The 14,683-nt window shown below is 35.1% G+C and overlaps 1 protein-coding gene across 2 annotated transcripts in view; it reads left to right on the top strand.

Annotated features, from left to right (window-relative positions):
- Positions 1–4,148: 4,148 nt before the first annotated feature.
- LOC144976928 (uncharacterized) overlaps positions 4,149–14,683 on the top strand; it is an 18,263-nt gene continuing 7,728 nt past the window's right edge. The window contains exons 1-4 of one of the 2 annotated variants that reach the window (XM_078921537.1): positions 4,149–4,345; positions 7,167–7,408; positions 10,829–10,985; positions 13,969–14,191. In XM_078921537.1, the coding sequence (XP_078777663.1) occupies positions 4,255–4,345; positions 7,167–7,408; positions 10,829–10,985; positions 13,969–14,191 (713 nt within the window). In that variant the 5' untranslated portion in view covers positions 4,149–4,254. The remainder of the gene's footprint in view (positions 4,346–7,166; positions 7,409–10,828; positions 10,986–13,968; positions 14,192–14,683) is intronic. The other variant, XM_078921536.1, reaches the window with a different exon arrangement.

Below are 14,683 nucleotides of genomic sequence, written 5' to 3' on the forward strand. Positions count from 1 at the left end.
CGTTGAGTCAAACAGATAATATCATAAAATATGTACCGACGACACTTGGCTCCCAAAATCAACTTATTTTGACACTGTAAAAAGTTGTCAATGTGCGTCATCTATTTATGACATCAAGTATTATTATTATTTCCGTTGTGTTGTTGATTTAGCGGTGATCAGTTTTGTTATGTTATGTTTGTGTGTGTGTGTGTGTATGTTTGTGTGTGTGTTGTGTGTGGTGTATACATGTGTGTGTGTGTGTGTGTGTGTGTGTGGCATTTTTCAGCAAATCGTGGCATTCATAGTGATATTATTCACTTGATCACATGAAGGTATTTTAGTCGCCATTTGATTCTTTTTTTACTATTAGGGTTAGCTCGAGAGGTTAGTCATAAGTGTTATTAAAGGTGCTAGGGTGTTTGTTTTTCCATAAGTTAAGTAAAGGGGAGACATTCCGAAAGCTCCTACATCCCCAGTATTCTTTAAATTTTTATTTTCACCTTTGATCTTTTGTCAGCACGGTGGTAGAACAGCACATTCAACGTTCAAAATTCCAATTCCAATAACGGATAACAGCACCTGAAGCATCAGTCGCCAATCAGACACAGCTAAGTTACTGAAGAGTAGTTCTCTCATAATTTGGGATGAAGCACCGATGATGGACAGGCGTGTGTTTGAATGTGTGAGCAGGACATTTTGTGACATAACAGGCAGTTCAAAACCTTTTGGGGGCAAAGTGGTTGTACTTGGATGGGATTTTCGGCAAATTCTACCTGTTGTTAACAAAGGAAGTGAAGCCGATATATTAAGTGTCACACTTAAAAGTCAATTATTTGGAATTTTGTCACCATTTTTCACATGAACAAGAACATGAGGGTTACTGATGACAATAACTGTTTTGCAAATTGGCTTCTCCGCATCGGAAATGGTACAGAGCCGGTTTTCAGCGAAATAGGAAAGTATTCTGTTAAATTACCTAGAGCGCTATGCCTTCCTGAAAATGACACAGAATGCTTGATAAATGATGTATACAATGATTTGAATCTGAACTTTGCGGATGAACGTTATCTATCAGAGAGAGCAATTTTGACTACAACCCATGAAAATGTTGACAAAATAAAGGCAGCCGTTCTGTCCAGGTTGACCTCATCAACTGAACAAATGTACCGCAGTGCTGATTCCATTCAAAGTGACTCTGACATCAACTTATACCCGATTGAATTCTTGAACGAACTTACATCTCCCGGACTTCCTCCACATGCATTACATTTGAAAGCCAACACGTCAGTCATGCTGCTTAGAAATATAAATCCTAAATCAGGCCTCCTAAATGGCACCCGTTTGTTAATAATTAAATTAGGTTCAACAGTATTAGAAGCCAAGATAATTACCGGTAGTAGAGCTGGCGACATAGTGTTTATCCCTAGAATCAATCTGACGACAACAACTGATTCAGGCTTACCACTTATTCTAAATAGAAGACAGTTTCCGGTAAAATTGTCATATGCAATGACAATTAACAAGTCTCAGGGGCAGACATTAAGCAAGGTGGGGATTTTCTTACCACAACCGGTATTCACACACGGACAACTGTATGTTGCTGTGTCACGGGTCAGAGGCTATAGTGGCTTACACTTCATGTTGGGCCACACAGAAAAATCAACCGAAGATATACCAAATTACACAGACAACGTTGTTTACCAATCTGCCCTCATTAAATGATGGTGAGTACAGTATCGAATGAGTTCTTTCCCCGCGAAATTGCGGGCTTTTTACTAGTATAAGTTAAAAAGGTATAGGGTTTGAAAGTTTGTTGTTTTTTTTTATTTAATGTGATTTTTGAAAAAAAACCCCCACATAAATCCTGTATAGGGGAAGAAAAAAATATGATTAAAAAAAAAAAAACATAGGCGGAGCTTTGCAGTGAAACAAACTTACTAGCAGGCCCAATTTGTGATTTTCTGGATACTGCTTTTAATTGTTTACGTTTCTCAGCAATGACTTTAATTCTAGAAAAAGAGACAGTTCGAAGAGACCTCATTTTTGATGATTTGTGAAAAAAAATTCACCTGCTGAACAGCAGTAGTTTGGGATACTTAATATATATATATATATATATATATATATATATATATATATATATATATATATATATATATATATATATATATATATATTACTCACATACACCCTTCCCCCCAATACACCCACGCACACTCAATCATACCAAAACACTCAAATTTCCATGCAAAAATTATTCTCTCTCCTTATGCATCTCTTTTTTTTTTCTTTTACACTCAGATAAATTAGTATAGACAGTCTATGACTTAAAATACAACAGTTGGTAAGGCTTGTGGATGATATATTGTTTTATTTATCAACTAATTAATTCGATTTTGATTTTCTTATTTGCTTTTATTTTCTCTTTCTTTTTTTAAACAAAAGATACAAATATGAAGAAAAGAAAAAAACACGCATTAAAAATACACACACAAAAAAAAAAAACACCCCCTCCCCATAAGACAGCGCAAATTGCGTGGATCTGCAAGGGTGACAGTGTCGCACTTAAGATAAGATAGTCTATATTGGATGCAAGATTTTCTTTGAATATCATACAGCTGTGATTGAAAGTTGGGTTTATTTTGTTTTACACACATAATATACACATTTGTGAAGAGGATAGACCAGTCAGTGCTCGCATTGAACCTGGCAGGGGATCTCCACCAGTAGGACAGACAAAAGCTTTCTAATAATTTGGCTCAATGGAAATAATGGATGTCGTTTGTTGTTGTTGTTGTTGTTGTTGTTGTTGTTGTTGTTGTTGTTGTTGTTGTTGTTGTTGGTCTTCTTCTTCTTCTTCTTCTTCTTCTTCTTCTTCTTCTTCTTCTTCTTCTTCTTCTTCTTCTTCTTCTTCTTCTTCTTCTTCTTCTTCTTCTTATTATTATTATTGTTGTTGTTGTTGTTATTGTGATTGTTATTATTATTATTATTATTATTATTATTATTATTATTATTATTATTATTATTATTATTATTATTATTATTATTATTATTATTATTATTATTATTACCTTCTATAAGAGGTCCCGATAACTCAGTTGATAGGGCCTCGCTTCACAATCAAAGGGACCGATATTGATCCAGGTGTGATTTTTTCCGACCCCCTGACAATCCAGCAGTAATTGGGTAGCTAGGTCTGTTCGATCTGGCGAAAAGTACTTTACGATAGACTAGCGTCCTATCCAATGGGAAGCAAGTAATTGCTATCGTCCGTTTCACACTATAGAAAGTCTGTGTTTTGCTTTAAAAACTCACAACATTGCCATCCGGAAGTATAACGGATTAACAGACAAAACTATATGTAACCATGAACGTTTATAGTCTGGTTAATACAGTTTAGTGAGAATTACTCATAAAATTGGATGGCAAAAATAATAACGAAGACCTAAGCGACGTCAACTTAATTCAATCTATAGAAACCAAGATAAACTCTGTCTCCATGAGTCTAATGGCTCTGGACTACTTTTTTTTTTTTGTTAAGCCCAGGTTTTGTTTTTCTGCAGATGTTGTCCGGAAAATGTGTGCCCAAATGACATCACTCCCTTCATTAGATATTACATGTGTACATGCGTTTAACAATGTGTAGGAATTGTTTGTATATATATATATTTTTGGTCAGTTTTTGCTTAGATTCTGGACTGAAATGCGAAACACATGACATAGATCGAACAGAAAAAGTATCTTGAATAAAAAGATACCAAATATCACAACCACAGCGTTTCCTGAAGGATGTCGAAATTAGGGCCAACCATGGCGTAACTATAGTTACGCCTATTTTACAAAATCGCGGGTGTTGAGTTGAAGCGGGTTTCTTGAATCGTAAGTTTACGCATGAAAAAAAAACAAAATTTTCCATCCGTGTTTTTAATCGGAAACTAGGCGAAACAGAAAGAAAATTAATCGGCGGTTAAGATGACATCAATATTTTTATGTCCGAAAACATAAATTTAGGTGAAAAACAGCAGGCTATCTAAGAGTGTCGATTTTACGACAGGTGTCGAAATTCGGACACCCTACAGAAATCAGAACTTTACGCCAGTGTAGACCCGAGGATGGTATTGAAAATTTACGTTGAAACGCTTATCAATCCCTAGAAAGAGGAGAGCTAACGCTCTTTTCCTATTTCGAAATTTACGAACACTCCAGGTGGATCATAACATTGATAATGTAGGATTTCGTCTGAAAATTAGACAGTGCTCACACACTGACACAATGGACGTAATCGAAGACGGGCGTTTATTGAGAACACTTCTTCTTGTCATATCCCTCAGATGCTCTTCATTTGAAATGACAGTGAAAAAAGGTTAGTTAGAGCTGTCTTGTACTTGTACAACTGCAAGAAATCAAATTATTAATTATTAAGTATAGAGATAGAGGGAAAATGAATGATACAATTTCAAGGACTAGGACACCTATCACTGATAATCACCTAAAAACTACCCACAATCCCGTGCCATACCAATCAATGTTCTTGACTTAAATTGCATTTGCTTCAGATTGTTTTCAGTGTGAAATGACAAAATGATATTCCCCATTTGTTTCAGTCTCAGTTTCATGAATAATTTTTACTGACACAGAACTATTCAGAAATGAAGAAAAGAGTTGTGAATTGTCTAACGTGAAAATTTTAGTTGGATTTGGGCGACGGTATACATATATGCAGGTCTGACATCCGAACCCACTTATGGGCCTAGTTTAACATGCATGTTGTAATGGACAATATTTTGCGTCATTTTTTTAGATTCCATTACAACTATGAGCCCATATAAGGAATTGGGTTATTAGACCTGCATATAAGTGCACGTCGGGCTTGGGCTTTGGACAGAGGAGAGGGGTGCTAAGAAATAAATAATCACTGATTGCCTTTTTACTTACCCTTTTTACTGTTACTGAGCCTTACAGTAACAGTAGCTATCTATATTACCTAAAGTAAAACTCATCTAGAGTCATTCCTTCCCTTACCGACCATTTCCTCAACCGACCAAATAGACAACTCACAGGAGTTTTTGCTATGTTGCATCTTTAATTGAATGACTTTAGTTGTAATAACCCGATTACATTATCTATGAAGATTGCTTCTGCCACTACAAACTGTCAAAATATCTAGTTGTAGGGAAAACACACTCAAATTGACAACTTTTGTTCAAGTAAGATGAAAATAGTTATTGTCTTACGGCACGTCGTCCGTCCTGATTGACAAATAAGCCGAATTTAATTCTTCTAACAGTAGAATACAATGGAGTGGCTTAAAACTGCCTCCTGGGATCTATATGTAGGCATTACTTGTGTCAAATCGGTGTTGAATCTCCATTGTGCCCTGAAAATAGGTTGGTCGGTGAGGGAAGGGCATTTTCGCATATATATCCGTTTCCTTACCGACCAAACACTTTAAATGGGTACTTTAAAAACCTGATCAAACACCGTAAAACAAAACATCTAATGTTTTTTTTTCATTTCCCAGACCTAGATCATCTAGAGTAGATGTGTAAATAATTGTTTAACTGTCTGTCATTGAGTGTCATTGAACAGTCGCTGCTAATAGGAAGGAAGAAAAAAAATGCTACAAAGAAGACTGAGCAGGAAAGGAAACGTCAGGAGAGGGGGAAAAATAAAGCAAAAATTGGCATGAAGCAGAAAGGGATAGGGAAGGGCAAAAAGAGAAAGACAGAAATGATCCTCAGCGAAACTAGTTAGAGACTCATACAGAGGTTATTCTAGACGATGATTCATCATGTTCATCAGACTGCTTCAGCAATAGAGAATATAATAGTTGGATCAGTTGTGGACGGTACAAGCGCTGGTTACATTTTTTAAAAACTATGCTCGGGCAGGCAGCGTGATACCATTGAAGCCCTTGACGAGGATGGGCTCAATGAGTATTTGTTTCAATTTGATGTTTATTACAAAAAAATAAATCTGCATGTCATGTCTTGTCCTCATCATTGTTACTATATTTAATGTTTCCTCTTGCCAGGTAGACATTGTAAAGCGCCTCGAGCGAGAATTTTAAGCTGATTTGTTTTTGTTGTTTTTTTTCTTAATGCTTAAATGATAGTCTTATTTACTGTATATCTATGATGATATTTACAGTATTGGCTTTCTTGTTATTCTTGTGAGTTTTATATCAAATTGTAGTGCATCAAAATAATGTTTCCTTAGTGGTAAGGCGGGTGGTTAGTAAGGGCTCAGGAATTAGTCGGTAGGGGAACGATGGAAAAGAATATGGTCGGTAGGGGGAAAATATATCATATATTTAACACTTATAGAACATGGATATAATATTTCTTGCTGGGGAAAAGTCAGTTGACAACCCAAACCTGTAACCATGTCTTCAGATTTTGCGATATTGCTTTATGAAAACGGTATAGTGTATGGTGCTTGTATGGACAGATTATTTCCCTTGTTCTCGTAAGGCGTGACCGGCTCTTAGCGGATGGTAAGGGACGGAACGACTCTAGTCCACGTTTTATAGTGATTAAAGAAATAGGCAAGCTTAATTAACCCTTTAAGGTGTCACGATAGAAGAGGCTGGATTGATCTTGGTTGAAATCGAGATAAATGTGATTTTGTTGTTAAGTCTGTCGCTCAAATCTGGTGTAAATTACTTTGTGACTAGAGTAGAGTCTTAAAGGGTTAACAATTGCTATTGTCTGTTTAGTAATATAGAAATGACGATAAATGTCAGCTTCTAAGTCCTATAGGTCAAAAAGACTTGTAGAGAAGAAAAGAAAAACACTTTTGTTATGCTTATCAGCTTGAGAAAGTCTTTCATGATCAGATGGTTGTTTAGATGAAAAGTCAGAACAAAGCATTTACTCCCCCCCCCCCCCCCCCCGTCCTCCTTCCTTTACAATTAAAGGCCCCCCAGATTATAATTATAAGGTAGAACATTGTGATACCAGTACTTGAACTCCTCCATCTTTAACTGGATATGCTGAGAATGTTTCTCTCGTCTGTATAGATTTAATGCAAAGTACCATTTGAACTGTTTTTATTGCAGTTTAAAGAAGGGTTTCTTGTCTGAAACAATCATTATTTTATATTTAAAATTTTTTTAAAGCTCTTACATCCGATTTGTCCTTTGCTCTTTGTAAAAGTACAGTTTTTTAAACTCTGTTTTACAGAATCAATAAATTGTGGTCAAGTTGTACCTGTTGATGTATCGCCATATGGTCGAGTGTCAAATATAAGAGTGCTGCCAGAATATCGAAAATGCTCGACAGACTACTTAGACAATTGTACTATCACCTTCCAGGGAAGGCCAGATATTTTCAAAGATGCATATAAACTGTGTGTTGAAGACTCAATGAAATTGGCCTCTTGTCAAACAGATGTTTTTATATCTGCGGGTATACAGAAGCTAAAGGTAATCTGGATATTGAATGCAAACACACCATATTGTCCTTGTCTATTAACTAATGTTTTACATATTGAGATTGTATTAGGCGACAAGGTGATGTTGTCCTTCAGAGCCATTTTGGCCCATGAAGCCGGAGTTTATCCTAGTTTGTATACTTGAAACAGACAGTTGCAATTGCTTTCTACCTTATGGACTGGATGCTAGTCTATTGCAAAGTACATTCCACCAGATCTATTAGACCCAGACATCCAATCACCCAGAATTTAAGCTTGATTCCTTTGCAAGTGAAGCGAGTGCTCTACCAACTGAGCTATCAGAATCCCCATCTGTCTGGATTTTAAGTGATGTATTAATGAATAGCCCAACGCCAAGCCAGCGTGTCGTAAAAGGCGACTAATGGTGTGTGATTCCCCCATTTTTTGAGTCACCTGGTCCTCCAGGTTGGGGGTTGGCAAAGGGTTAACACCCCTTTCTGTTAAACTCAAACCGTTACAGAAACGCAGACGGACAAACCAAATCCTTTTTTTTAGCTTGGGCGACCGAAGAGTTTCTGGAATGACAGAATTTAAAGAAGCTGATTTACAGATAAGTGGTAAGACATGGAATGAGATCAAAAAGTTAGCTCAGGATAGAGAAGGATGGAAACTGTTTGTCTGTGGCCTATACCCTGACCCAGGATGAAAAAGGCAATGATGATGATGATTATTAATGTTTTTATTGTTTGCATTATTTGCTGGAGAAGAGCCCGAAATGTTCAATGTTTGGAATTTTGATCATTATCAATTTTGCTCTTATTGACGAAGTGGGTCTCATTTATTCCAGGTCATTTCTTTTTGTTGTTAGCATTGTCAGTTCCATATTATGTCTTGTAACAAAGTCAAGTGATATTGAGCAAAATCTTTGCACGGATAGTGGCAATGATAGCAAAACTCCCTGGCTCTTGCATTGGGTTCTAAAATCTAAATTGAGCTTTTATATAGCGCAATATCCACTAAATGTGCTCATAGCGCTCTACAAGGGAGTCTATGGCCAACAGCAACATTTAACATTTAGGACGGGACAATGCCTGTAAGGCGATGTTACAATTTTTCCTGACAGATACAACGCTGTTAACAGCCAGGTACTCATTTTGCACCTGAGTATGGTGAGAGAATGTGAGTAAAGAGCCTTCTCCAAGGACTCAACTATGCACTGAGCGAAGCTCGAACTCAGGACCTTCCGATCCGAAAGCGAGTGTCATACCACTAGACCACATAGCCGGGTTCTTTTTTAATGACACATATCTATGATTCACAACTGAAAGTTTTTTTTATCTTTGAAAGTGTAGAACAACATTAGAATGATGTCCCTTTGTTTGTATAGGCTCCTAAAGAAAATGGTGGCATTAGCAGTAATAACAAATAATAACACCAGTTGGTTTTGAAAACCCCAGAAACGTGCAATTGGTTAACTATAGTCATAATTCAGTTTCCATTTCGGTTAGAAAAATGTAAAACAAACATTGTTATGTCTTATGACCAGGAAGAAAAGTCAATACTGATTTTAATTGCACACAAAGAGAGATATCGAGCAGACCCCTCCTGTTTTTGTTTACAGCGAGGATCAGGGAGAGTGGGAAGCGGAGAGATAGAGGAGAAAGAGAGAGAGAGAGAGAGAGAGAGAGAGAGAGAGAGAGAGAGAGAGAGAGAGAGAGAGAGAGAGAGAGAGACAGAGAGAGAGAGAGGGAGAGAGCAGAAAGGAAGTGGGAATCTTTCGACATGTACATATATGCAGTTCTGACATCCGAACCAGCTTATGGGTCTAGTTTAACAATGTTGTAATGGACAATATTTTGCGTCATTATTTGAGATTTCTTTTACAACAACGAGCCCATAACGATTTGGGTTCTCAGACCTGCAAATATGTGCACGCCGTTCATATGATTACGACATGTTATAGGATATCACAATGATAATTTTTTAAAAATGCTACTAACAGTTCTAGTTAATCTTCTTCTCACTCTGATCAGTGTTCATCAAAGGTAAATCCAAATGAATCTCCCGAATGCAAGTAAAAACACAAATGAGCAATGGTTTTTTTCTTCTTACTATTACTATAATAATAATAATAATAATAATAATAATAATAATAATAATAATAATAATAATAATAATAATAATAATAATAATAATAATAATAATAATAATAATAATGATAATGATAATAATAATAAAATAATAATAATATAATAATAATAATAATAATTAATAATAATAATAATAATGATATAATAATAATAAAAATAATAATAAAAATAATAATAATAAAAATAATAATAATAATAATAATAATAACAATAATAATAATAATAATAATAAGAATAATAATAATAGTAATACAAGTAATAATAATAATATAATCATTATTATTGTTATCATCATCATCATCATCATCATCATCATCATCATCATCATCATCACAGGCCCCATATAAATCAGTTGAATCATTGATTGAAGTGAGAGTGAGGAATGAGACAAAGTAAAATAATTAAGTCTAGTAAGTTATTGTTATAGCAGTAGTCCAGTAAATTTAAGTGAAAGATCGTCTTACCTTTCCAACTCCTTCGAGTAAGATTCAGATTCGATTGAAGTAAAAAGAAAGAAATTCCCTTGCACTCAGGTTTCTCTCGACAATTTTTACAATTAATTGCCGAACAAAATACGTAACCTTTTCTTTTTCTTTTTAAGGTTCCTTTCATCGCTTCAGTTGTAAACATTCCAGACCTATCGAGAGCAAACTTGTCAAAAATGACAGCCAATACTACTTGTTGCACATATAAACCCACTCGCATTAGATGTCAACAATTACTTGGCTATATATGGTGGCTGATTTTGTAATAGTTCTAATTTTTAAAAAAATGGAAATGTTCTGTTTCTCGAATGCGTTTGTTTTTTAATTCAGTCCCTTGGCCAGTAACAAAATAATAATTACAAAAAAAATAAAAATAGTCCTTCATAGCCATTAGGCCCTGGGGGCTGAAGTTTATACTGGTTTCTATCGCATGAAATGGACAATAGCAATTGCTTGCTACCCTTTGAATAGAAAGCTAGTCTATCGCAAAGTACTTTCTGCCAAATCTTACAGACCCAGCAATCCAATCTCTGCTGGGTGGACAGGGGGGTCAGAAAAAATCTCGACTGCATCGGGGATTGATCTCAAGGATCTCAGTAATTACAATAGCCTACTCAAATGGGACAGATATTTGAGTATTGTTAGCAAAGTTCTTTTTGATGAGCATGCTTGTAATGGAGTAAATTTATATTGTGAAAATACTGTTTTGCGCCCTGAGTTTGCTTATAGCGAGATCATGCTTGTAGCCAGAGTGATTATAAACAGAGACCACTGTATTTGGTGTTTTTATATTGAAATTTTTTTTCCCCTTTTGAGGTCAACTGTCAGGGATCAGTACTGTCTGAGCCTGTCTGCGTTGATGGGAATGATGAGGTCACTGTGACATACAAGAATGTAGAACTTTGTGTCCACACAATTTATCAAGGCAAGGGTTCAATGACGGTTGAATTGAAACCTGTTTTTGAAAACACAAGTAAGTAAGTGTTTCTTATTTTGCAAGGTTGACAACTTTGTGCAAAAAAATGTTTTTAATTGTTTGTATGCTTTCAGGAGGTCTGAGGTTTTATCCCTAGTCGAAACAGACTGATTTTTGGGATGTTTTTTTTCCTTTTAATTTTATTTCTTGCTTTGTCTGGCGCTGTTTCTTATACACTTTTTAAGATCTTTATCATTCTTTTTCCATCTCTGTACAATTTTACACTTTCCCTAACAAGTAGTTAATTTAATAATTAATTGATAAAAAAATATATACATATATATATATATATATGTATATATTTTTTATCAATTAATTATTAAATTAACTACTTGTTAGGGAAAGTGTAAAATTGTACAGAGATGGAAAAAGAATGATAAAGATCTTAAAAAGTGTATATGAAACAGCGCCAGACAAAGCAAGAAATAAAATTAAAAGGAAAAAAACATCCCAAAAATCAGTCTGTTTCGACTAGGGATAAAACCTCAGACCTCCTGAAAGCATACAAACAATTAAAAACATTTTTTTGCACAAAGTTGTCAACCTTGCAAAATAAGAAACACTTACTTACTTGTGTTTTCAAAAACAGGTTTCAATTCAACCGTCATTGAACCCTTGCCTTGATAAATTGTGTGGACACAAAGTTCTACATTCTTGTATGTCACAGTGACCTCATCATTCCCATCAACGCAGACAGGCTCAGACAGTACTGATCCCTGACAGTTGACCTCAAAAGGGGAAAAAAAATTTCAATATAAAAACACCAAATACAGTGGTCTCTGTTTATAATCACTCTGGCTACAAGCATGATCTCGCTATAAGCAAACTCAGGGCGCAAAACAGTATTTTCACAATATAAATTTACTCCATTACAAGCATGCTCATCAAAAAGAACTTTGCTAACAATACTCAAATATCTGTCCCATTTGAGTAGGCTATTGTAATTACTGAGATCATGCAACTAACTCTCTCCATTACCGACCATTTTCAGGATTGTTACCGAATGTCATACCTACTCACTCAAATTCAGAGGCAATAAGTACATACTAAACATAATTTTGTGCAGCAAAACAAGCTTTACATAATAGCATTCTAAGTTCTTATGGCTTCAACAAAGATTATTTTCTATTTTCATTTATTTCAATGTTGAAAATTGATTTTGATGCCAATATATATATATATATATATATATATATATATATATATATATATATATATATATATATATATATATATATATATATATATATATATATATATATATATATATATATATATATTGGCATCAAAATCAATTTTCAACATTGAAATAAATGAAAATAGAAAACAAAGAATATATATTCCCTTTATTCATTCCAGGAAGGAAATCATAATTAGGGTCTGCCAATAGATATAAAAATGCAAGATGCACATTAAGCATTATTTTATCTATTGAATGCTTCCTTTTTGCATTAACCCTCACGTTACCACCTATTGGAAAATCGTCACATTTGTTACGATGCAACCGCCACTTTTCTCATCCAGATTTCATTTCTTTTTGCTATAACTATAAAAAATTGACATTCTGTAATAGAGCTTATATTGTCGAACAATATTATGTATAGAATGTGCTTGTTGCTTTTCTGTTTGAGTAAGAAATGTCTGTTTTTGTGTTGGGTGAGTGTGAAGTTTTGGGGGAAATTATGAAAATGGCTGGTAAGGAGAGGGTTAAAATACAGCTTGCACATCAGAGAGGCATTATAAGTAAAATAAGAAACAATTTATTGCCCTCACAACTTTGGGTACCACCAACTGTTTTGACATAAACGAAATGACTGAATGAGTTTTGTACATAAAAAGATACTTGTTGAACAATTTGTTGTATAAATCTAATGATTTTTTTTTAAAAAGGAGATAACTCAGGTGTCGGCATAACTCAGTGCAATGCTGTTATATGAGAAATAGTGTCTTTCTCATAAAGGGGTAATTGACAGCAGGGCTTGAATAAGAGTTCTCTGGGTTTAGGGTAATTCCTTGTCTTCTTGCCTATCTTGCGTCATGTTTTATTTTATCTGTGAAAACTATTCTGTTTCTGTCTTGTCCTTCACCTTTTACTCATAGACCAACTGTCTCTGTAAGACTAGACTGCTCATTTCTGTTGATAATGCGAAAAGAAAAAAAGAAAAATTATGGTGCCTTTCTGATTGTCTCAAGTGCATCCTTAAAGGTCTCAGTTTTGCTCAAAAGCTTGATACTAATGGGTAGGTTATTATGATCACTGTCACCCATCCATTAACTGACCACATTTAACATTACTTTACTTTAGTGACAATATGAGACACCATACTGTCTAGCCACCGATGTCACACAAGGAAAACGTAGTGTCATTACTGCATGTATTACCAATATGGACAACTAATTGAAGCACCTTAACTGTTGTAAGGAGAGAGGTAAAACGAGACATTCGTTAAGATTCAATGAACATTTTTCTTTTTCAGATGTTTTATACATCACAACATTTGAATAATAATCTTTGTTGAAGCCATAAGAACTTAGAATGCTATTATGTAAAGCTTGTTTTGCTGCACAAAATTATGTTTAGTATGTACTTATTGCCTCTGAATTTGAGTGAGTAGGTATGACATTCGGTAACAATCCTGAAAATGGTCGGTAATGGAGAGAGTTAGTTGCATGATTCTGTTTTTTTTTTTTTTGGCAGATTCCAGCAGGGCTTTAAAAAATTTTTTTAACATTTTGTTTTTATGTTATTAATATGTCAGTTAGATCAAAACAATTTTAAAAATTAAATTGTTTCAACCAGTGATGAAGAATCAAGTAAAATTTGATGTATGATAAAACTGGACACTTCATCCATACAACATGATATTCATTTTTCATTGACATCTCAGTAAGAAACACCAAAGGTTCGTTTAGTTATGGATTTGACTTGAGGGATTAAATGTATGGATATGTGAGTATTCATTTTTCTTTCTGTTTTCAGTCAGTTTAATCAGCTCTCAAACGTGCGAGGACGTAATAGTTTATCGTTACAAAGGGACCTTTGTTAGCTATCTTGGAAAAAGCTGGCCTGATAGATACTTTTGCACTGTTCAACTTAAAGTCAATGACTACAAAACAGCAAAAATGTGTTTTGATTTCGTCCGCTTTGAAGTTGAAGAGCATGGAGCCGAGTTGTTGATTGAATCGGGAGAAAATAAATTTTTGTAAGTAATATTCTTTGTATCCTCCTCCTTTCTGTACAAGGGCCATTGTTGCTGTTGCCATTGATTTACTACTACACCTACTCCTCCTCCTCCTACTGCTACTACTCTTACTACAACAACAACAACTACTACTACTACAACAACAACTACTACTACTACTACTACTACTACTACTACTACTACTACTACTACTGCTACTACTACTCAGGGCTGAGAGATTTCCGCCTAAATGGTAGTTTGCCTCCGCCCATTAGTGCCGCACGGGTTTTGGTTATCGAGATCAGTAACACCAGGAACATAGCTCAACCAGGAACTAGTACCAGGAACCTCCACCAGGAACAAGTTCCTGGTCATGTTACTGTTACTGTGTGTGTGTTGTGTGTGAGTGTGTGTGTGTAGAGAGAGAGTGCGCGCAAACCAGTCTGAACCTCTCGTCTGTCTGTGGTTGGTACCACAAACACGAGTACGCAACCTCTCGTCTGTCTGTGGTTG

This window comes from Berghia stephanieae, chromosome 7, assembly GCF_034508935.2.
Source record: "Berghia stephanieae isolate SIO BIC M18660-M18661 chromosome 7, UCSD_Bste_1.3, whole genome shotgun sequence".
Taxonomy (NCBI): domain Eukaryota; kingdom Metazoa; phylum Mollusca; class Gastropoda; order Nudibranchia; family Aeolidiidae; genus Berghia; species Berghia stephanieae.